Source organism: Polypterus senegalus, chromosome 12, assembly GCF_016835505.1.
Source record: "Polypterus senegalus isolate Bchr_013 chromosome 12, ASM1683550v1, whole genome shotgun sequence".
NCBI lineage: Eukaryota > Metazoa > Chordata > Cladistia > Polypteriformes > Polypteridae > Polypterus > Polypterus senegalus.
In genome coordinates this window covers 101,901,468-101,924,735 of record NC_053165.1, presented here as the reverse complement: position 1 = coordinate 101,924,735, position 23,268 = coordinate 101,901,468, and the positions used below count along the sequence as shown (strand labels likewise).

The 23,268-nt window shown below is 38.5% G+C and overlaps 1 protein-coding gene across 1 annotated transcript in view; it reads left to right on the top strand.

The window, feature by feature from the left end:
• LOC120541434 (stereocilin) overlaps nt 1-23,268 on the top strand; it is a 77,873-nt gene that overhangs the window by 13,914 nt on the left and 40,691 nt on the right. The window contains exons 7-16 of the mRNA XM_039773054.1: nt 4,253-4,368; nt 8,029-8,149; nt 8,493-8,675; nt 8,947-8,985; nt 9,078-9,248; nt 11,448-11,591; nt 11,910-11,968; nt 15,151-15,274; nt 17,888-17,970; nt 18,322-18,457. Of these exons, the coding sequence (XP_039628988.1) occupies nt 4,253-4,368; nt 8,029-8,149; nt 8,493-8,675; nt 8,947-8,985; nt 9,078-9,248; nt 11,448-11,591; nt 11,910-11,968; nt 15,151-15,274; nt 17,888-17,970; nt 18,322-18,457 (1,176 nt within the window). The remainder of the gene's footprint in view (nt 1-4,252; nt 4,369-8,028; nt 8,150-8,492; nt 8,676-8,946; nt 8,986-9,077; nt 9,249-11,447; nt 11,592-11,909; nt 11,969-15,150; nt 15,275-17,887; nt 17,971-18,321; nt 18,458-23,268) is intronic.

Here is a 23,268-nt window from a genome sequence, read left to right as displayed (position 1 = left end):
CTGATGATTCTGTTTTGGCCCCATTCACCATCTTCAGTGTGTGCTTATGTAATTACAGCGTATGATGTGGCTGAAACAATTACAATTATTGTCCATACATCTTAGCTGAATGAATCCTTAGCTTGAGACTTTAATCTATTTGTGGGAAATGGAATGCTCGTCTACTCTGCTCAGTTTATTGACAATACAGTTTACAATACAATACAGTTCATTTTTGTATAGCCCAAAATCACACAGGAAGTGCCGCGATGGGCTTTAACAGGCCCTGCCTCTTGACAGCCCCCCAGCCTTGACTCTCTGAGAAGACAAGGAAAAACTCCCAAAAAAACCTTGTAGGGAAAAATGGGAGAAACCTTGGGAAAGGCAGTTCAAAGAGAGACCCCTTTCCAGGTAGGTTGGGCGTGCACTGGGTGTCAAAAGAAGGGGGTCAATACAATACAATACGTGTACACAGAACAGAACAAATCCTTAATACAGCATAATAATAAAAATTTTAGAAGTACGGAGCAGAATTTAACAGTAGATGATATCACATAATAAGATTTGGATATTTTTAAAGTTCTGGAGACCTCATCCATCTAGCTGCCTCCCCATTTGGCCATTCCACGGCTGAAACGTTGCTCCGATGAAAGGACCCTCTTTCCCATGATTCCTGTGATCCTCCATCAGGGATGACTTTACCATAGGCAGGCAAACAACTTGGCAGGTGGGCCGTGGCACCAATTGCCACATTTGGGTACCGAGAACAGAAACAGAATAGGTGAGGGTTAGTATTCAATTCTAACTATCATGTTACTTATGTTTTAGTGGTAATGACTAACAACAGAGATGCAGTCTGTAGAGTTAATCAGCAGCTCTAGTCAGGATATGCTAAACTGAAGTAGTGAGTCTTCAGCCGGGATTTAAAGGCTGAGACTGAAGGGGCATCTCTTATAGAAGCAGGAAGACCATTCCACAGTTTAGGGGCCCTGTAACTAAAAGCTCGACCTCCCACTGTTATTTTATTAATCCTTGGAATCCTAAGTAGACCGGCATCTTGAGATCTTAATGTGCTCAGGTTTGTAAGTCATGATAAGTTCAGACAAGTAAGCCGGACCTTGGCCATTTAATGCTTTATATGTTAAAAGGAGGATTTTGAAATCAGCCCTAAACTTAACCAGGAGCCAGTGTAAGGATTTAGATACAATCCTCACAGGTATACCTAGAGTGAAAATGGATTGATGACTGAATCTGAATCACTTGTGGTCAACGTTAATACAGTAGTAATATTAATTATTAGCAGCTAAAGAAAAAAACTGAAACAAAAAGCAGCTTCACAACACATAAAATATAATTAGCTCCAGCATTAACCATAAGGCTTATGAAAATCTTAATATGATGATAGGTTACATACTGCAGCATAACATGTATAAACAAAGAGAGGCTATTCATAAACTGTACAATATATTAGTAAGGCCTTCTGTAGCATATTGTATTGTGTGCGGATCTGGTGGGGTGGGGTATTCAATGAAGTATGCTTTGTATATAAGCCTCATTTAAATCAACAATCCAAGCCTATTTCAGCCAGTTTCTCTTCCACCAAATGTGATTAGGACAAGTTGAGCTTGGTAACTGAGGCACCTAAGAATTATCTCTTAACCATACCAGGTTAAAGATGAAGCCTAGCATAGTGCACTGGATTAAGAGTTTGTGAAATACAAATGATTCCATAACATCAGTTCTTTCAAATGACATCGACTTGTATGGCAAATTCATTTCGTGCCATCATAAATTCTGATGTGGGCAAACTCCTCAGCAATAGCAACATTCAAAGTCACCCACCCCAACCCACCACTGGCAGAAGCTGCCATATACAGTATTGTTTTGTCTTGGTTGAGTAATATATGACTCTACTTTCCCCTTTTGGATTATTAATAAGTAGCCTTTGTCAGAATGCCTCAAATCTCCCAGGCTTACCACTGCTTATAAGGTATTGTACTTTATAACCTCTCCCCACCTTCCCTTCTACATTTATAACCTCAGGCAATTAGGTGTAGCAAAAGACAAGCAGGAGTTAAGTTACACTTTAAATGTATTATTGATAATATTCATAAATAATAACACTATGCAAAGCACATTTGAATATTGGCAACCATACAACCTGATAAATGTTGATGTGTAGTTTCAGGTGGCACACAGACTTGTAGTTACTTAAAATGTCTCTAGTTAAGGCATCATTTTTGCTCAGGTTTCTTCAGAACAGCCCGCATGCCTGTCTCAATATGGCTGCCGAACTGTGCTCTTCATTGTGTTGTCCTTTTCAGTTTATGGTGTGTGAGATGGTCTTTCATCAGTTTGGTAAGAGAGAGAGAGAGAGGTAAAGCAAGCAAATTTATAGATTTTCTGTCCAACCCCTAGAGCCAATAGGATGTCATGGTACTTAAAGGTTTCTGATACAAGACATACCTCAGACCAATGGGGGAATAGAACACATTCACACCTTCCTTTCCAATCCAGGTGTTAAGGTAAAGCTTGGCAGTTAGGCAGCCTGGCTTTCCTGTGGGGGTTGACTGAGAGTCCTGCAGAGAAATATTGGTCAAACTTATTTAAGGCACTTCCCCCAACCCTGTCATAAAATTACAAAGAGACTCATTCCTTAAAGGGGGTAAACATGAATGTTTCTCACTAATGTAACACTAATATTACATTGCTTTGCTTAAGTTACAAATAAAGACATACAAAATATTTATCAACTTGTACAGTATGAAAAACATGTATGTTATATGTTCTTCTATTTTTTAGAATTAATAATGATTACAAAAAAAAATACTTTTTGTTTGCTACTGGGAACGTCAGACCAGCTCTCTATTAATTTTTTTTACACTGATTTCATATTTCAGATTTTTGAAATACACATCATTGCTGTTTTGGCACTTTTGAATATATATCAACACAATATCTAGAGTTTGAACTCTGTCCCACCAAAATTGTTTGAATGAGTATATTCTGAAAACAAACCAGAAGATGATACCAGAGACACGTTAAAACATGTTTATGTCAATTTACCTCAATATAAAAGCGAGTCAGTGTGCTCAAAATTGTCTGAGGCAATTGCTTGCGCTTGTACTGCACATCCATCTCTCTTTACATGAACCAACAGTAGTCACCCATCAATTTTCCCTGATATTGGTTTTCCATCACCTTTGTATCTTGATGAAATCTTTCCCCATGCTCATCTCTGACATCGCTTAGCTTGGGTGGAAAAAAGTCGAGATGAGATTGTAAAAAATACACCTTCAGTGACATTCTGGCTCCTGTAAGCTAATATACTTTCAGCACGTTCTCCACAAGCTCAGCATAATTCTTTGTTCTGTGACTGTCAAGAAAATTCTGGACAACCTGCATGAATGAGGGTGCTGATTCAGTTGGCTTCAATTTCCTTTTGAACTCATCGTCAAGCATCAGTTCATGGATTTCAGGGCCAACAAAAACACCTTCCTTAATTTTGGTTTCACTTTTCTCGAGACCAAACTTATTTCTTAAATGCTGAAACGCATCAGCTTTACTGTCCAGTCACCCTAGTTGTCCAAGACCTGGAACATCATAACTAAAAAATGGGACATGTTGGACGAAAACGGTTTTCAGATTTGGAGTCAGCAAGTGTAATAAAGTATCTATCTATCTATCTATCTATCTATCTATCTATCTATCTATCTATCTATCTATCTATCTATCTATCTATCTATCTATCTATCTATCTATCTATCTATCTATCTATCTATCTATCTATCTATCTATCTATCTATCTATCTATCTATCTATCTATCTATCTATCTATCTATCTATCTATCTATCTATCTATCTAATGTTAGAGTACAGGTGAAAGAATCCCAGTAGCAAAATGCTTCTTGACCAGTGTAATAGCTGTTAGTTTAAAAGAAGTTCATCATCAAGAACAGAAGATGTATATTTTATATAACTATTCAAAGGTTTTTCTTTGCAATGAGAACAATAGACATGAGGGATGAGTTCCAGTGCATAGTAATGTGCTGGAAGTACCACTTTTGGGATCTTTACAATTTAATTGGTTAATGATTTGCAAAAGTTAGATAAATATAGGATTGATGAGCTATTGGGGCTTAACAGTGTGTTCTCTACCAATTGCCACACAGTTTCTTGATCCCTGGACTAAAAAATAATTATTTGTTCTTGAATGTACATTTGGATTTTGAGTAGAGAAGTCATTGTGACCTTTGTATTCCTGTGTAAGCAGCTCATTCCCTTGGTGGAAACGCTGGGAAACAGCAGTTTGGACACAACAAGGGGACGCCATGTGTTGCGTACCATATTTGGAAACAAGCAGAATATAACAGCTGAAATTGCTCAGAGGTAAATGTGCTTATTGTCATCAGTAGTGTGTGATATTGCCTTGGCATTCAGTGCCTATCCTGAACCACTTTGGGGGTGTGCTGTGATGTTGCATTGTGGGGTGAGGAGGGGTTTGGGGGGGTCAGGGGGCTGGTTGAGTGTTGGGAGCACAATGAAAAAAAGTAAGCTGTCAAAGTGTAGGGCAAATCTGAAATAACTACTATTCCCAGAAGTAAACTTTCAAGTTCTTCTATTGGAAGCAGCCCTATATGCTTCATTTTCATGACCTCAGTTGCCTCGGTAGGTGATACACTGTCATGGTCCCTATGGATTTCTTTCTTATAGCTGTTTCTGCACTGATCTGCTACTTAGCTAAATGCATACTATTTTTGGAAATCAAATGACACTTAAGGACATTGTTGATTGATAACAATGAGTTAAGTGTCTCATTCCTCAGTGCTAGCTCTTAACAATTACCAGTAGGCAGGGCCGGCTTAAAGGTACATTATGCCCCTAGGCATACTCGGTTGCAAGCATCCAAAAAGTATCATCCAAATTTAAATCCCTCTTTTGAATCCATAACTAAAACTGACTAAGGAGGATGGGAGGTATAATAATAATAATAATAATAATAATAATAATAATAGTTCTTTATATTTCTCTAGCACTTTTCTTACTGCTGAAAGCATTTTTCATAATGAGTGGAGAGCCATCTTAACCTCCACTGATGTGTAGCATCCACCTGGATGATGCAATGGCAGCCATTTTTGTGCCAGTACACTCACCACACATTTTATTAGTGGGTGATAAAGGGATGATTAGGCCTTGGTAGACAGTTTAGCCTGGACATCGGGATACACCTTACTCATTATGAAAGATGCCCAGGAATCTTTTTTGACCATAGAGAGTCAAGGCCGTGATTTTATATCTAAGGACGGTGCCATTTTTATAGCACAGTATCCCCATCTCTGCACTTGGGGCATTGGGATCAACATTCAGAGCTCAGTGTATGTGCGCCCTGCTGGCCTCGCCAACACCTCTTCCAGCAGCAAACCAAACTTTTCCTAGATGGTCTCCCATCCAAGGACTGGCCGGGCCCAAACATTCTTAGCTTCAGGTGGATGACCTGTTCTGAAGTGCAAGTGGTTTGACTGCCTCATTGGTGATTAATGCTCTCATGGTCACAATCAGATTAGAAATCAAAGTGTGGAGGGAGTAAGGGTTGAATCTCCCTTAGAGATCAGCACCCTCGTAATCCTAAATGGAACGACTTTTGGTGCCTACTTGGTCTATGCCTAGAGCTGGCCAGAGTGGCCTTAGCATGTTCCCCTACTGAGCTATTGTGGCTTATAAACATATTCTTCCAGGGAGACTAAGCAGGATAAAATATGGTCTGAATTCACTGGTGTAACCCTAAAAGTACTGGACAGATCATTCCATTTAGGTAGTTTTGCAAAACCAAAGTAAAGTTGACAGCACATTACATGGCTCCTAGTTTCAGAAGATATCAAAGTTAGTAACTGCAGCTTCTGGCTTCCATTGCCTTAAGGACTTCAGACTACATTACTAGGGAATGACAAATGAAATGACTCTGTGCACACTTCACAGTATGGAATCACATTTCTAAAGAATTGCAAGCTTTCCGCATTCTGACAGCCAATAACAAGCTGCCTTACTTAGCCAGTGTCTGTGTAAAAGCTTTCCAGGTAAGAGGAATTCAGCCACCATCTCAACCCTTTTATTTTCCTTTCTCCATTTTTGTCATGGTACCTACCACAAGGATGAAATATTAAAAAGATGAGCAAAGTCTGGTTTGACTTGTAAGAATCTTTTCTTTTCATCTGAAAAATCATAAAAAAGTGCTTTTGAGTTTATGGTATGGCTGCCATGACCTAGCGAGCCAGTACATGCATGGTGTAACTGAAATGGAAATATCACCTGCCTTAAACATTTTTGACAAAACGTCACTTTATACTGTTGTTTTAAAATTTAACTTTGAAAAGTGATCATTTAAATCATAACAGATATTCTTAAGCAATTCACAAACCACTGTTTCAGAGGAGCTTATCTTCACCAAATTTTAGAACTTCACATTTTTTGAACCTTTTGAAAAGCAAATCTGTTTTTGAAGTTCGACACCCCTGTATTGTGCTTTCTGCTCAAATCTCTATGTTAAAGGAATACTTCACCCAAAAATTAGATATTTTTATTTTTTTGTATGCGAAATATAGGGAAGCATTGTAATTGTCGAAAAAATTCGATTTATCAAAATCTCGACATTTTAGACCTCCCTGACTTTCTCGTATATGAAGTATAGAGAAAGTATTGGAATCCTCCAAAAATTCCATTGCGAGATTTAGACCTTCCTGAATCCAAAAATATAATTTTTGGAATTATGTCTGTGTGTGTGTGTAAACATGATAACTTGAGTATGTTTTCATTATTTTGCATACAAGTGTTAGGTACAAATTAGGTAGATTTCTATGAACGTTTGGGCTATTTCTGCTAACTGGAAGTGGGAATTTACCTTTTATTCATGCAGCTGCAGAGTCTGATTTAATCAACTTTACTTTTATAATAATTGTTCAACATATTATTAATTTGATTTGATTTGTTGTTGATGGTTCTTTAATCTCTCTATGATAAAAAAAAATCTTGGAAGGCTTTGAAGGAGACAATACGTGATTTTTTTGGAGACACAGCCCCCTAGTGTATATAATATAAAAATATAACTCCTCAAATATCAATCCCCATATCTGAGTTTACAAGAAAATCGAGGGGAGACCACTCTCGATTTTTTTAAATGGTTTTCGATCTGCCTGTCCCCCTTATTTTTTTTTTTTAGTTCTTTATTTCACCTTATACAATTTCTTGTATTAGGAATTTGTTAGTTTTCGCATACCCCTTGGGGTCAGAGCACAGGGTCACCATTGTACAACACCCCTGGAGCAATTGAAGGCGGAGGGCCTTGCTCAAGGGCCCAGCAGAGTAGGATCTCTTTTTCGATTCGAACCAGCAACCTTCCATATGCCAGCACAGATCCTTAACCTTAACTAGTGTAGATACCTTTCTTTAATTCAAATGAACAGCATTGTGGGAATGACATCTTCCTTGTTTAAATTAAATGTGCCAATTTCAAGAAGCAACTGTTAATAACATTTTAGCAAAAGATACAAATAATTTACATGTTTTGACCATAAAAATGGATATCGGACATGTGGATTATGCAACACAAGTTACTTCAAAATTTCTTTTTTCTTGTTCCCATGAACTTTTTTCACATCATTTGGCTATGCACTGTGCTGGTCATCTATCAACTATGTTGAGTTGGAGTATTCATTATTTAATTTCTCCATTAAAACATGAGATTAAAACTTTTTCTCTGTCACAACTTTAAACATCATAGGATACAGTAAGTAACATTTAAAAAAAATGTATTATTTTTGGGCGGAGTATTTCTTTAAGAGTTTTTTTTTTAAGAGTAATCTGAATCAGCATTTGTTGTGTTTTTCAGTGAAGTATCTCCCTCCATTATTTTCATTCTGAAATTAAATTTTCTTTTATCATGCTTTAAAGAAATAACAGTAACACAGCCTCCCAATGGCTTCTCAGCTGTGGATACATGAATAGAGTGAAGATATAGAGTATGATTGGAAATTGACTTTGCACTTTCTTACTCAGGCTTGGGATCTTATTGTGCTATATGAATCCAGAGAACCTGCAAGCCCTCCTGAGATTCCAGCCTTTTGTAAAGCGTCTGCTGTGGTGTGTGTCTGAGGGGCTCATTAGCCCAACCAGTAGGGTGAGCAATATATTTAATTTATTTCAACAGGATATAGGCATGTGTTCTTGTGTGTGTCTCTACAAGTGTTTAGTTATTTCAGGGCATATTCATCACTGTTTGTGTCTTTATAACTACTCGTGTACTTGATATGAGTACTCAGGAAGTTTGGTGGTGAGACATTGCAATCCTGGAAAAGTTTATAACTGTATGCACTTGAGCAGCCATGAAGGCCAAAGACAACTTGATTGAGCTTTTTTAGCTCAGCTTTTGATTATTTCTATCATATGCTGTCCATGAGGATTACTGCTGGAATGAAAATGCCTGTATGCTGTTGTTATGTATGCTTGTTTTATTCTCACAGCGGGCTCATTCTCTGCTACAAGCTGTCAAGTCAGTCAATGCCAGTGAACTGACTTCCTCTCAGTTGGCGTCACTGCGTGGGATCCTACCTCAGCTAGGAATCTCCTTCCTGAACCATGTATCCATGACTCGCATCACTGATATACTCGCCAAGCCTGGCCTCACAGACTTCTCTCCAGCACAGGTAGATTGTGGAAGTGCAGGAACCTCTTAAGAAAGGAAACTAACCTTATTTAACAAACACAACCGCATGTGAGTCAACAGCACCGTGGCTTTCAGCACCTTCCCCCTGTAATCTCTAATGAAAGAGAACTCATTGAGAACAATGGAAAAAAAATGTATTTCTTGAATCATTGCTTCCAATTAGTACAGAATCTCAGTCAACTTCGTAAATATGCTGGGCAGCTCCTCGTAATTGTATAATACACGTGTGACAAATCTACCTTTTTTTCCAGGCTTTCCTGATATTGAAAAAAATCATGCAAAGTAAAGATGTAAGTCCTTTCTTTCTTTCTTTCTTTCTTTCTTTCTTTCTTTCTTTCTTTCTTTCTTTCTTTCTTATTATTTTACTCTTTTCTTTCTCCAGATCAGCATACCACACCCTTGTCAACTGTGGCCCCTTCGGTTTGGATTAGGCCCTGCTTTCATGAAAATTCTCCAACCTCCCTGGACTTCAGATTCCTCTTGTCAGTGCTGGAAATCACTGCTTCCTGAGCTTGGACTGGCACAAAGAGCAATGCTATTAGAAACACTTCAGGTAGCAACAACAGTCTTGTCTTTTAACTCAGTATTGTTGTTACGTAGCACTCTTCAATGACACCGGCTCCAAAATACCATACCTTAATAGAAAAGTACATAACTACATAATACTGGGCAGTTCAACAGATTTCAAAATTTTATTTCAAACACATCACTGGATCGAGGAAAGTTCAAAGTTTAAAAAGCCCGCCTAAAAGTACCAGTGAATGACACCAAGCACTGTTTCTAATTTATAGTAAAATGGTGACAACACCACAAGAGAAATCATTTTGTGTGCTGCAGTTTGTGAAGTGGGAGTCCATTGTTCAAGTGCAACGTGAATTCTGTTGACGTTTCAACAAACAGCCGCCTTGTCATAAGCAAATTTACGAGTGGCCTAAAAAATTCATAGAAGAAGGTGGCATATGCAAACGTAAAAACACTGGTCGTCCACGCACGTCAGACGAAAATTCAGTAGATAGGGACCAGTTGACTCATGTGTGGCAAGAAATGGTCTACCATTTTGATGTTTGTCACGCTACACATGGTGCTCATGTTGAGTGCAATGCAACCTCACGTAAACTTTGAAATTTCGTCGATCCAGTGATGTGCGGAATGTGTTTCTGTGTTATACAGTTTGTTTGAAATAAATTTTTGAAATCTGCTCTTTCATTTTGAATAGCCTGGGATTTACATACTTTTAATGAGCAATTTTAGAGGGGTTTATATGTTTTGGCTAACATTTAACAAAACTCAAGAGATCTGAAAATCACTATTTGAATAATGTGGTCTGTTGTGTCAAAAGCAGCGTTCACATCTACCAGCATAATAGTTCAGATATTATCATTAATTAGAATGGGATTTACAGACATAAGTCAATGCTGTTGTGCACCAATCACCATCAAATATTCCTTCAGACTCCTTTCTTTCCTCACTACTGCCTCCAACTCCTCCCAGGCAAGCTCCGTCTTCTTCCACCCGACTCCGGCTCCCGAGTGGAGTGAGGTGGCCTCTTTTATACAGCACTTGGAAGTGCTCCAGGTGCTCCCCAATTCGGGATTGGCCGAAGTGCTGCGGACCACTGTTCTGGAGCTGTTCAGGCACTCCCTGGTGGTGGCCACGTCCCTCCATAAGGTTGAGCTTCCAAGCTTTGTGACCCCCCATGTAATCCTGGGAGGTTGCCCCCTTGTGGTCCAGGGAAGATTTCTGCCCTTTTTCCATTCCTTCCTGTCTTCCGGCGTCCAGGTGGAGCAAAGTCCCAGAACAGCTGTCACAAGGGAAAGATGTGAAAAAGTAATTTTGAGTCAATTTGGATGAATTTTTTAATTGAAAAAAAAAAATTATTGGTTTGGGAAAGAAAATACAATGACCATATATATATATATTATACTTCCTTCACTCACTCAGTCAGTCTATTGTGATAGCATCTTTCAAGGTCAATACCATCAAAATCTGCTTTAAACAACACACCAAAATAAAGATCATATTACAAGATTGTTGAAATCCACAGTACCTTAGTATTCACATTCAGCCTGATGATTCTAGGAAGAGCTTAAAATAAAGAAAAACTTACTTCAGGGTACACACAGGAAGGAGAGTGAAAAACACAACAACAGAATATGATAGGTATAAAAAAATGAGTTTTAAAAGAAATGGTTCTCTATTGGTTTTCCATTATAATTCCAAAAACATTGAGACACAATACCTTATGCTGCATTCACGTGTTATCGGTCAGATGGTATACTGTATACGAGTTTCTAAGTTGTAAATTCCAAATGAATGCTCTGTAAACTCAGAGCTCCGAGACAGACAATTCAGAGAAAACAAAGCTGCATGAATTTTCCAATATCTGCTGTTAACTCAGACCTTTCACCTTACTCAGTTGTATAAAATAAAAAATATTACCCAGTCATCCTGAAATTCCATTTTTGTGGTCAAATTGCACTTGATCCAAAGTGACAGACATTTAATTTGTTTAGTTTATTCTTTGTTTTCATAGAAATCATTCAGTAACAAATCAACAGCGACCTTACATTTCTCCAAATTATCCCATCAGAAATTCATGTGAGCATACAGAAGTGAGAAAATGAAATGTCCGAACTTGGAGCTCCAAGAACTCCAATAACACATGAATGCAGCAATAGACAGATGGTGTATGAGACGCTGTGATGTTGGTTACATGGTTATAGCGTTACATGTGTGCAATCTTCAATTTCAGATCTTGAGGAACGGTTCAGAAAAACTAAGCCCTCACATTGACTGCCTGCTGCCATTTGTTCCTTTGAAGGAGCTAACAGATGATGGAGCTGAAATCTTCAAAAATATTGCTATTTATAAATTTCAGCCTTGGTCAACTCATCAGGTACAGCAACAAAAATAATTCTAGTTAAATGTAATCTCTTGACTAAAACAAATTAAAAGCCACAAACTTCTCTAGAGTGTTTTCTAGTTAAGAACGGAATGCTAATCCCTCTTCAACTAACAAGTCAGAAAAGCCACATATCCTTGTTTTCTATTGTTGTATTGTCACCATGACATGTCATTTCCTCCATTTTGCATGTTGTTCACTGTATTGTAGTGGTGGTGAACTCAACATAATCTCACTCTAATCACACTATTGCAGTGCTATGTCTTCCACTGTGGACTAACCCCTGACTCCTCTTTTTTTCCGTTTTTCCAGGCTCAGTACCTTTTCAAGAAGATTCTACAAACTAGCAATATAACCAAGGAAGTGTTTATGTAAGTAATGGAAATGTTTTCAATTTGAAAACAAAACTGAAACACCAGCACATATGATCATTGAGATGACACCCAAAACTGCAGTTTTTTTATCTCTTCAACTCAGCTCTTTATCAACCTTTGATGTTCCAAATTATTATAATTTCAATGTTAACTGCATAGTTTTTTGGAATGAATTACTTAACTTGTGATGTCTTAATGGATCGGGGTATTTGACACAACATGTACATGCAAGTAGAAAACACGTGCCTCTGTAGCATTAATCTTCATAGAACTGATGAGTAAAATGACACAATCATCACGCTGTACAATCAAAAGTTCACTTTAACTGACATCCAGTGTTTTAATTCTTTCACCTCCTCGGTGTCAACCCTGAGCATCTCTTGGGCTTGAATTGATATCATTATGGTTAAGCATATGTGTGTCTCACAGGAAAAGCACCTAGGCCAGTAGTTACTGACAATTTATTGGATGAAATAACATCATGATGCAAAAAAAAAAGAATATCTCTATGCATTTTGCTACCCTACTGTAATCCATCCATCCATCCATCCATCATCCAATCCGCTATATCCTAACTACAGGGTCACGGAGGTCTGCTGGAGTCAATCACCGCCAACATGGGGCGCAAAACAGGAATCAAAAGCGCATGGAAAGGTGCCAGCACACTGCAGCCTACTGTAATTCATCTATATATATATATATATATCTATATGCTGTATATATATATAGTGAAATGGGACCTGGACACAGAGAGACGGACATCGTTGTTTCTCCACACACGCATTTATTCACTGCAACTATATACAATATTTACAGGTTTTTAGTGCACGTCCCAGTACCTCCAGCACCGATCCCCCAAAAGTGCAGGCCTCACAGTCCTTTGTGCCTCTTCTTCTGGCCGCCTCCAGTCCTCTCTCCAGCTCCGTCCTTCTTCCACCCGACTTCCACTCTCGACTGTTGGGAGGCGGCCCCTTTTATTACACTCCGAATGGGCCCCAGCTGCTTCCCGGCATTCCTCCGCGGAAACGCCCCAGTGTGGCAGAAGTGTCGGCTGCGCACCTGGAAGCCCTCCGGGTGTCCCCTGTCTTCTTCCCCCCAGCACTTCCTGGTGTGGCAGAAGTGCTGGGCTCCAGGGTTCTTCAGGCACCGGGGCGCCGCCTGGTGGTGGCCACGGGCCCCTACAGGGTTGGGCTTCCAAGCCCCCTACCCAAGGCCACCAACAAAACCAAGGCAGTCGCCCCCTCGTGGTCGGGAGGAGGCACCAGCCCTCCTCCTGTCCCCTCGGGCGTCCCGGCTGTATATATATATATATATATATATATATATATATATATATATACATGAGTGGGATGGAGCCCACACATGGAACACACAATGGAAAGGAATAATGTGGGTCAGTTTTAGAACAGACTGAAACTGAACCATTAGATGAATTAATCAATAGTCATGACACGGATAGTGAAACTGAAACAGCACTATAAGAGCACACCACCGTGATACGTAAATTCAGTTTCATAAAACATCAGCATGGCAAAAAGGTACAATGATTGTGATTAACAGGAAAAATAAGAAAGATGTTAACCTCTTAAGCACTGTGCATACTGCCGAAATTGTCAATGTTTGTGTTAGGAGAAATGTGAAAGTCTTTTGCTGTAGTAGTCTACAATAACACAAGGGGTGTGTTGATCATGTGGATTAGGCAATGACATTCTGCCCATGCGGAAACAACAGAAAAAAATATTGTAGGAAAAGTGCATAAAAAAATTTTACAAAGAAAAACACTTACAGTCCCAAGTGCAACATCAGGCTCTGTGTTAGTGACTGCTTCAAAACGTGTCACACAAAAGATTACGTCAGTACTCAGTGGGCACTAGATATAACTTTCCTCCCACATTTACATCAAAGTTTTTCTATTTACAGTAAATGTGTCTTTTAGATGTAATAACACTTTTTCCTGTTGAAAGCTAAAGAGGCTACTTCACTCATGAAATGACATGCTTAGGCTTGACTGAATGGCCTCACCACATTTTGTCCAGATTCTGCCTGGTATCTCTCTATAAGAATGATTCAATTAAATTCAATTTATTTTTGCAAAACACTCTTCATTTAGAACTGGTTCAGAGCACTTGCACAATTATCCAGTTAAGACAACATCCGTAAATGATGCCAAAATCATCAATATTAAAACAATAAAAGGCTTGAACTACTTCAGTTGTGTGTAATGAATCTAAAATATATGAAAGTCTAATGTTTATCAGTACATTACAGAAAATAATGAACTTTATCACAATATGCTAATTTTTTGAGAAGGACCTGTATATATATATATTGTGATAATAACTGAGACCAGACATCGTGAAAAAGGTTTGGGGCAGCCACCTGTATAATTTTATTAGACTGATTAGACAGGAGTCCCTGTGGACTATGATATTTGCGAACGACATTGTGATCTGTAGCGAGAGTAGGGAGCAGCCAAAAGATGAAGAAGAGACAATGGAGGAGAGGAAAACAAAAACTCCAGTCAATGGCATAGTGTCTGTTGTTTATAACAAAAAACTGTTGACCCACTTCTTCGTATTTTCAAATTATTAATGCCTATCTCACAGTTCAGCTCAAGCAGATCTGTTTTAAACATAGCTGAAATCAAATTTAGGAAACTCTTGAGTATATCTAACTGTTCCAGAGAGCGTACAAATGGCATAATTGTTTTAGTAAAAGCCACTGATAATTTTGCATAAATTTAATTGTTCAAAATGGCACGGTGAAGCAGTGGTTGGCGTCTGGATTTTCACAGCTCTGGAACCCAGGGTTTGATACTCAGCCTGGTTATTGCCAATGTGGAGATTGCACATTCCTTACTTTTTTGATCAAGTTCTCCAGATTCCTCCCAACTCACACTAATAGGTGGTTGACATTCAGTTAAGGATTGGATATTGTCCTTCGTCTTTCATTGCTATGTAAGATTTCAGCTCCCTGTAATAGAAAAAGCTGGTTCCAAAATGTATGCAAATATAGATGAAAGTGTTCAGTTGCACTACATAATTGATTAATTAATTGAATAACTGATTGGTAATTAACAATTACAGTTGTATTGTCTGCATGTACAATCAGAGGTGGTTTGAAGTAAATTAATTGATGACATGCCATACATTATGTGCCTTATTTTCACCTGTTTCTAGGAGTTTGGGAAGCATTGCTAGAGGAGTCACCTGTAATTGGGTACGGAACTGGGCCAATCATTCTGACTTTGGTGAACTGCTCATCTTCATAACACAAATACCTTTGGGGATCCATCCTAGTCTGGTGAGAAGGCCCTGAATTATCTGTATTTTTAAAATCTAGTAAATATCTATAACATTAATACACTAGACCCTATGGGTACTCTTTTGAAAATGATCACTTTAGTTCATAAGTCATTTTATTTCTGAATCAGCATTAGTTCAACTAATGCTAATATTGTAATTGGTCTGATATAGGGTCTCTATCCAGTGTGCCATACCAGAAGCACTGGGGGAGCCATCTGGAGGGCATTCTTACAACATGCCCAAACCATCTAAAATGGCTCCTCTCAAACTGGAGAGGCAGTGATTCTATTCTGAGGCACTCCCAAATTGCTGAGCTTCTCACACTATGACGGAGTGTCAGTCCAGTGGTCCCCCAGAAAAAAACAAATTTCTTTTGCTTGTACTCTCGATCTCATTCTATCTTTCATTTCCCAAAGCTAATGACCATAGGTGAGGACAGTGATAAAATCGACAAAGAAACCAATAGTTTTCTCTCTGGACTCAACTCCCACTTCACCACACTGGACCCGTACAGTACCCATGGAACAGTTCCCACTGCTCTGATCTACATGTCAATCTAAAGTTCCTTCGTTCCATCATTCATTAATAAGATCCTAAGATACTTGAACTCATCCACTAAGGGCAGTTGTTCTCCCCCTCACCAAGAGAGAGCAATCAACTCTTTTTGAAGAGAGAACCATGACCTCATACTTGAAGGTGCTCATCCCCAATCCTGTCTCTTCATATTCAGCAGCAGATTGCTTGAGTGCATGTTGAAGGTCACAGTCAGATGAGGCAAACAGCATAACATCATCTGCGTAAAACAGGGATACAACCCCTAGCCACCCCAACTGGACACACTCACACCATCGGCTACACTCTGATTTCCTTTGAACAAAAGAACAGTAACAATATACTCTCTTGATGTGAGTGAATTTGACTTAACTCTACTATTAGGACACAGCTTTCACTGTGTTCATATAGGGAAGAAACAGCACACAAGAACGGCGCTGTTACCCCATATTCCTGCAGCATCTTCCACAACACATACCAAAAGAAACATTATATGCTTTTTCCAAATCTACAGAACACATGTAGATTGGGTTAGCATACTTCTATGCATCCTCCAGTAACTGCAACAGGGGAGAAGAGCTAGCCTACTGTTCCACAGCCAGGACAAAATCCACGCTGTTCCTCCTGTATTTTACATCAACCATCAGATAGAGTCTCCCCTCTAGAATCCTTGCTTATGGCATACCTGGCAGGCTGAGTATTGTGATTCCTCTGAAGTTGAAAATCACCCTTTGGTTACCTTTCTTAAATATGGGCACCACCACAGCAGTCTGCCATTCCAAGGATACTTTACCTGCTTTCCATGAGACATCGAATAGACTCTTTAACCACGCTCTCCTAATAATGTCCAGAGCTTTCAAGCACTCTGATTGGATCTCACCCACCCCATTAGCCAGGATGTATCCAATTATGCCTTCTGATAGTAGGGCATATACACTGGATTGAGAAGCTCCTCAAATTGTCCCAGCACAGTCAGTTTACCCAGAAGAGGTTAGCACTTCTCCATTCCTGCTTTAAAACAGTTGGACAATTCCCTTTCTGAGGTGTTGAAAAGTTTGCAAGAACAGCCTTGAGGCCATCCAATAGTTTTTCCCTGTAGTAATTCCAAAATCCTCCCATGCTCAAGCTTTTCTGCCACAACCACTTTTAAATAGTCATTTTAGCCTGTCAGAACCTCTCAGCCAAGTCAGGAGATTCTACAGAGGGCACTTCCTTAAAGACCACCTTCTTCCTTAGTATGACAGCTTCACTCACCTTGTGAGTTACAAACCTCCTTGGGTTGTTGCAAACTGTTCTTTGTCTGACATTTCAGTACAAAACCTGTTCACCAAGGAAGACTCTACCAGAGCACAAAGCTCCAAATGACCTAGCTCTAAACATCCCTAAGGTGCAAAAGTCCCCACCACTATGGCAAGGTGACAGTCCTGGGTGTGCTGTCAAGCTGTGTACATTTAAATTCTCTATACATTTTACTAAAATGCTTATTTCCGTCATAGGTTAGATTTCATTTTGTCTCTTCATTCTAATCTTTTGCTTACTGTTATGTACAGTAGGTTTCTAATTGTTTATTTTTTTTTTAATAATTGACAAGTAATAATGAGGTGCTAAGAAACAAATAGTCAAATGTGCATAGTTAATTTCCAACTGTTTGGATCTTTTTATTTTAATATTGCAACTTAGTTTGGATAAAAGATAAAAAATCAAAGAAACAGTGAGAGAGAGAGGGTTAACAGAGGTGCTATGATCATTAATTATGATAGATTTTCCCAAAATTGTAAAATATAAACAAGTAGACGTTTGTAAGTCAGTAGCCTCCTCATTGAAAGGTTGCTCTCTCTTTCATTAACAGTAATAGTTGTCTTCTACTCAAAACATTCATTTTTACTCAGGAGGTATAATACAAGTCCAAACCTAAGAGTAACTGGTGTAGATTATGGCAGATACAAAAATATAAAAAATATGTGACCCAGTAGTCTCTGCAGAAGGAGTTACCTGATTTATTCTTTATTATACTATTTTGCAACATCTCCTGATTCTTATTATTTTTGTATCAATTTAGAAAAAATGCGTAATAGAGGAAATTCAGAAGAGATCTGAAATGGATTTGCAACTACTGCCACCACAGTTTTCCATAGATTTGCCGTAAGCCAGTATCTCATCATCTCACTTCAGAAATGACTTTTTATTGATATTATTGATATTCTGAGATATGTGTGCATGTGCATGGGTGTATTTATGTGTGTACAGTAATATTGGCTTCAAATGAGCTTGAGATGGTTTTTAAATTTGTATGTGGTTCCCTTCTTTTCCTAACACTCTTGTAGCCTGGAGTTCTTTCTTTTGTGGTGAGTCAGTGGCCAAAACTGTAACTTAACAAAGAATTGATCTAAACTTTAAAAATTTTGTACTTTTAAATTTCTTCCAAATGTGTTTCACCAAAGTAAAGCAAATTCCTGTTGTCTCCAAATTTTATTTCTTCAATTTTCTTCACAGTCTGCGGATGATAGAGACTCTACCCAATTCCTCACTGGAAGCCATCCTAGATCACATCTCGAGACACTTCAGTGACTTCCTGAGACTTCCTCATTACAAGCAGAGTGTCTTAGTGGAGAGGGCCTCATCTATTCTGGTATGTATAGCATGTTTGGGCCTTGAGGACCTACTTTGAGGACTCTGTTGTTAGATAATTAAATACCATATTGGTACAAAAACCATTTATTTAGGTTGCTTCTCTAATAAAATTTAAATAATAAGGTTAGAGTTAGGTAGCAGGGCAGAAATCTTCGTAAGACCTGAATATTCTTTCACAGCATGTGTTAATAAGATTTACATTAATCTTCATTAGCGCTTTACAATTTTTTCTTATTTTATTTCCATCTGAAAAAGTGGAGGATTACTTCTTAATGAGTCTAATGTGCTGTGACTTTGATTGCCAACATATACGGTGTAAGGTTTTTATTTTGTAAAGTTTGTAAAGAAAAAATGTAACCTTTTTGATAAAAAGCTATAGAACGAACAAAGTACAGTCACTATAAAAAAATGACCAAAATTCTGTTTTGTACTTCAATTACTGTTTCTCGTAAGTGTCTGCTCTAATTTACATCTCCTGTAACAACTGTGCTGGACTTGATTCAAATGTGTTTTCATCTTCTTCTGGTAATCTACTCCCGTGTCCAATGCTCATCTTTATTTAGGTCCTCTTTAAATTCGTTATTGATATTTTATTAAATGTTTTTAATAAACTGCTTTGCTGAGCATGCTGCATGTAGTATAGCAAATTGTCCAGTTCTCAATGGCTTATCAGGGAAGAAGAGTCTTGAAACAAGATTGGGAAACACTGACAGAGGCCATTTAATGAGAGAGGAGTTTTTAGTAGCATTTAGGGCACATGTCAATAAGTAACGGTGGGCAATCGATGAATTATTTCCTGTAAATTTTAAAATTGAAGAGAGGAGATACAGCATACTATAGGCCACAAACGAGTATTATTCCCTTAACTGCAAAGTAATTTTTTATAGGTCCTTTACACAGTGAACCATTAGAAGGTTCTCACAAGATAAGAGAATTGTATTGTTTCTGCCACAGAAAGCTCTTAAGAGCATCTGTGTCTTCCAGTAAGTGGTGTACAGCCGTCACATATCACAATGGTCGAGATATAGGAATTTTTGTGATCATTCCAAATCTCATAAACAGTTTTGAAAATAGTTTTTGCCATAGCTAATTAATGTGGAGTTGACAGTCAAATAGGTTAAAGACTCAATTACCAAAAAGCAGTGCAATCAGAAGTATATAAAAAATGAATGAGAGATCTTTATTGGGTATTTAGAGACTGAATTGCAGTTTAGCCGTGTCCAGAAATACATTTGGGTATAAGACCAACTTCTCCTTAGCATCAACCCTTTCTTCTTTATTTAGATTCATCACACATTATTTAATAAAGTACCAGCTCATTCGCCATTGTTTCATGTGTTTTTTAGAACATTAGAACACTCTAGACGAGAACAGGCCATTCAGCCCAACAAAGCTCACCAGTCCTATCCATTTAATTCTTCTGAAAAAGCATCAAGTCTGGTTTTGAAAGTCTTACTGTCTACTACGCTGCTTGGTAGCTTATTTAAAGTGTCTATGGTTCTGTGTGTAAAGAAAAACTTGCTAATGTTTGTGTGAAATTTACCCTTAACTTTCCAACTGTGTCCCCATGTTCTTGATGAACTCATTTTAAAATAACTGTCTCGATCCACTTTACTAATTCCCTTTATATTTTTAAACACTTCAATCATGTCTCCTCTTAACCTTCTTTTGCTTAAACTGAAAAGGCTAAGCTCTTTAAATCTTTCTTCATAATTCATCCCCTGTAGCCCTGGAATCAGCCTAGTCGCTCTCCTCTGGACCTTCTCCAGTGCACCTTTGTCCTTTTGTAGTCTGGAGACCAAAACTGCACACAGTACTCCAGATGAGGTCTCACCAGTGCATTATAAAGCCTGACCATAACCTCCTTGGACTTGTACTCCTCACATCGTGCTATATATCCAAATATTCTGTTTGCTTAACTAATGGCTTCTGAACAATATCTGGAAGTTGATACTGTAGAGTCCACTATGACTCCTAAATCATTCTTTTAGTTTGATGCCCAAATCTCTCATGTTGGACCTTATGAAATGCTTTCTGAAAGTTAAGATAATAATATCATATGCACCATTCTGATCATATACCTTTGTTACTTACAAGTAATCATAGAATTCTAGCATGTTAGGAGAACACGACCTCCCTCGTCTGAACATGTGCTGGCAGTTCAGTAAAACTCATATTTTTGCTATGAATTTCTCAGTATTATCCTTAATAATTCCTTCCATAAATGTAACTTTGACGCATGTTAAGATTACTGGCCTATAGTTACTTGGATCTTCACAATCATCCTTTTAATATAATAGATTTTCAAGTCCCTTTTGAATTTCCCCCGTGTGCATCAACTTCCTAAAAAAATGTGCCATGGGTCTATACAGTTATATGTGCCGACTAAAATGCTTTAGCACTCAACGGTAAACATTATGGGGTCCTGGTGATTTATTTGATTTCAGCCTATTTAATATGAGCAGTACTTATACCGCTACAATTCTCAAATCTCATTAATTAACCTGTGATGCACGTTAAGCTTACTGGCTTAAAGTTGCTTGGATTTGCCCGGTCACCCTTTTTATATAACGGAATAATATTTGCCATTTTCCAGTCCTTCGGAATCTACCCAGTGTGCAGTGACTTCTGAATAATATGTTTTAAGGGTTTATATATGTACTTGCTAGCCTCCTTAAGAACTCGAGGGTAAATTATGTGGTCTTGGTGATTTGATTAATTTCAGCCTATTTAATCTTAATATTCTTTGTTACTGCTGGGAAGTCATCCATTTTCTCACATGTGAAGATCTCAATAAAAATGCAAGTTCAGAGCTTCTATGCTATTTCACTGTCTGTTTATTTTAATTCCCCTTTACTTTTCCTAATTCACTTCACCTCCTCCTTGACTGTTCTTTTTCTACTAAAATAATGAAAGAATCACTTTGAGTCATCTTTCACTGTATCTGCTATTTTCCTCTCAACTGCCTTTTAGCCTCGCTAATATCCTTTTTAATGGTTGACCTTATGCTCTTATACACCCTATAAAATTCAAATTAGAGTTATAAATTTTATACAGTATGTCTTAAACAGCTGTTCTTTTCCTTTGTGGCTTCTGTTTTTTATCTCCTTACTTATCCACTTTTTTAAATTTCCTACTAATTCCAATTTCTCAGATGTACCTGTCCTGCATTATATGTAAAATGTTTCTGAACTTCTTCCACTGCTCCTCAATGTCTCCACACTTAAAAGTTTATCCATTTCAGACTTTGGTGCGTTTGTTCAAAATTTGTCCTACCAAAGTTAAACTTGACGCTTTTAGTCATTACATTTGCACTGAGAATTGTATTATATTATGCACGGTTGGGCCTAGTGATTCATTCACCTGTACACCCTCAATTCTATCCTAATTATTACAAAATATTAAATGCAGACAGGCTTCCCATACTGTGTTAAAAAACAGCCACTGATTATGTCTATGAACTCCCGCTCTTATACTCCACTATTTGAAATGTTAGCCCAGTTAATATTCAGGAAGTTACATTCTCCATGAAAATAAACTGCCCTATAAACTTGCATTTTAATACAGTATATTATTAAAAAGATGGCCATTAAAATTCGTGTCTGCATTTATATAGCACACTCCTACAGTAAGGCCTCTTTCTGTAGTGCTTTCCACAAGAATCTATACATCTACACTTAGTAGTGGCTCTTCATTCAACTGAAAAAGTCTTGCATTTAAATTTTGCTTTACATAAATGACAACCCTACTCCTTTTCTGTTCAGTCTTTTCTTCCTAAACTGGTGAACCCCTCTATGTTATACTCATCCCTGTCTTTGTTATTTAGCCAGGTTTCTGTTATTGCTATAATATCACTAGCCAACCCGCACATACGGTAATTATTTATTGATGGGTGAACACTTCCTGAAAGACACAAATGGGGTGGGTTTGAGGATACGACTGTGAGTGAATGAAAAGATGGAACTCTGGAGAGAGCAACATACAATTGTCCATGACTGAAAACTGGTTTTGGCAGATACAGGCCTATCTTTTTGAAAGTTTGGCCCTGTGCCTTATTAATTGTCATTTCCATTGGCCAATCTAACAGGAAATTGTCTGCGTGAAAATGTAAAAGGCAAATTTGAATCTGAAGGGGTCAGGGAAATCAGGGGAATAAGGACAGTTTGTGAGGTAGCAGCTGCGATAGTTTTACACTTCAGTACATTGCGGTGAATGCTGCTAACAGAAAGTCTAGTGCCATTACAGAGACCTTTTGCTGGCATGAGGTTTCTGAGAAGCACAACGACTGAACCAATTTTAATTTTGAGTTTATGCGGAGGCATACCAGTGGGAGTAAGACTGTTAAGAAATTCTTCAGGGAATGAAAGTTGATCTGCAGGATTGTCTGTGACGATGGAGTCAACGCTGATGAAAGTTACTTCGTCGGTAGTGATAAGTGCTCGAGAGCGAGGGTGGACGCGGGAGGAGGGTTAGAGTTGGTGGGCAGGGCTCTGTCGTACGTTCCCCATGACGCGGGAGGAGAGTTAGAGTGGGTGGGTGGGGCTCTGTTGTGCGTACCCCATGGTCAGGCGACTTGGTCGATTATATATATATAGAAAAGCAGCTGGAACCGAAAAGAACAATGAAAAGTCAACGTGGCTCAGAGGTGCATGTGGACTGTAGCAGAGACGAACGCGACTGAGGCTGTGTTTGGTGAAGTGTTGCGTGCGGGCACATGAGCAGGCAGTGCGCATGCCTTGAGAGCGAGGGTGGGCATTGGGGGGAGGGTTAGAGTTGGCAGGCGGAGCTCTGTCGTGCGTATCCCATGAC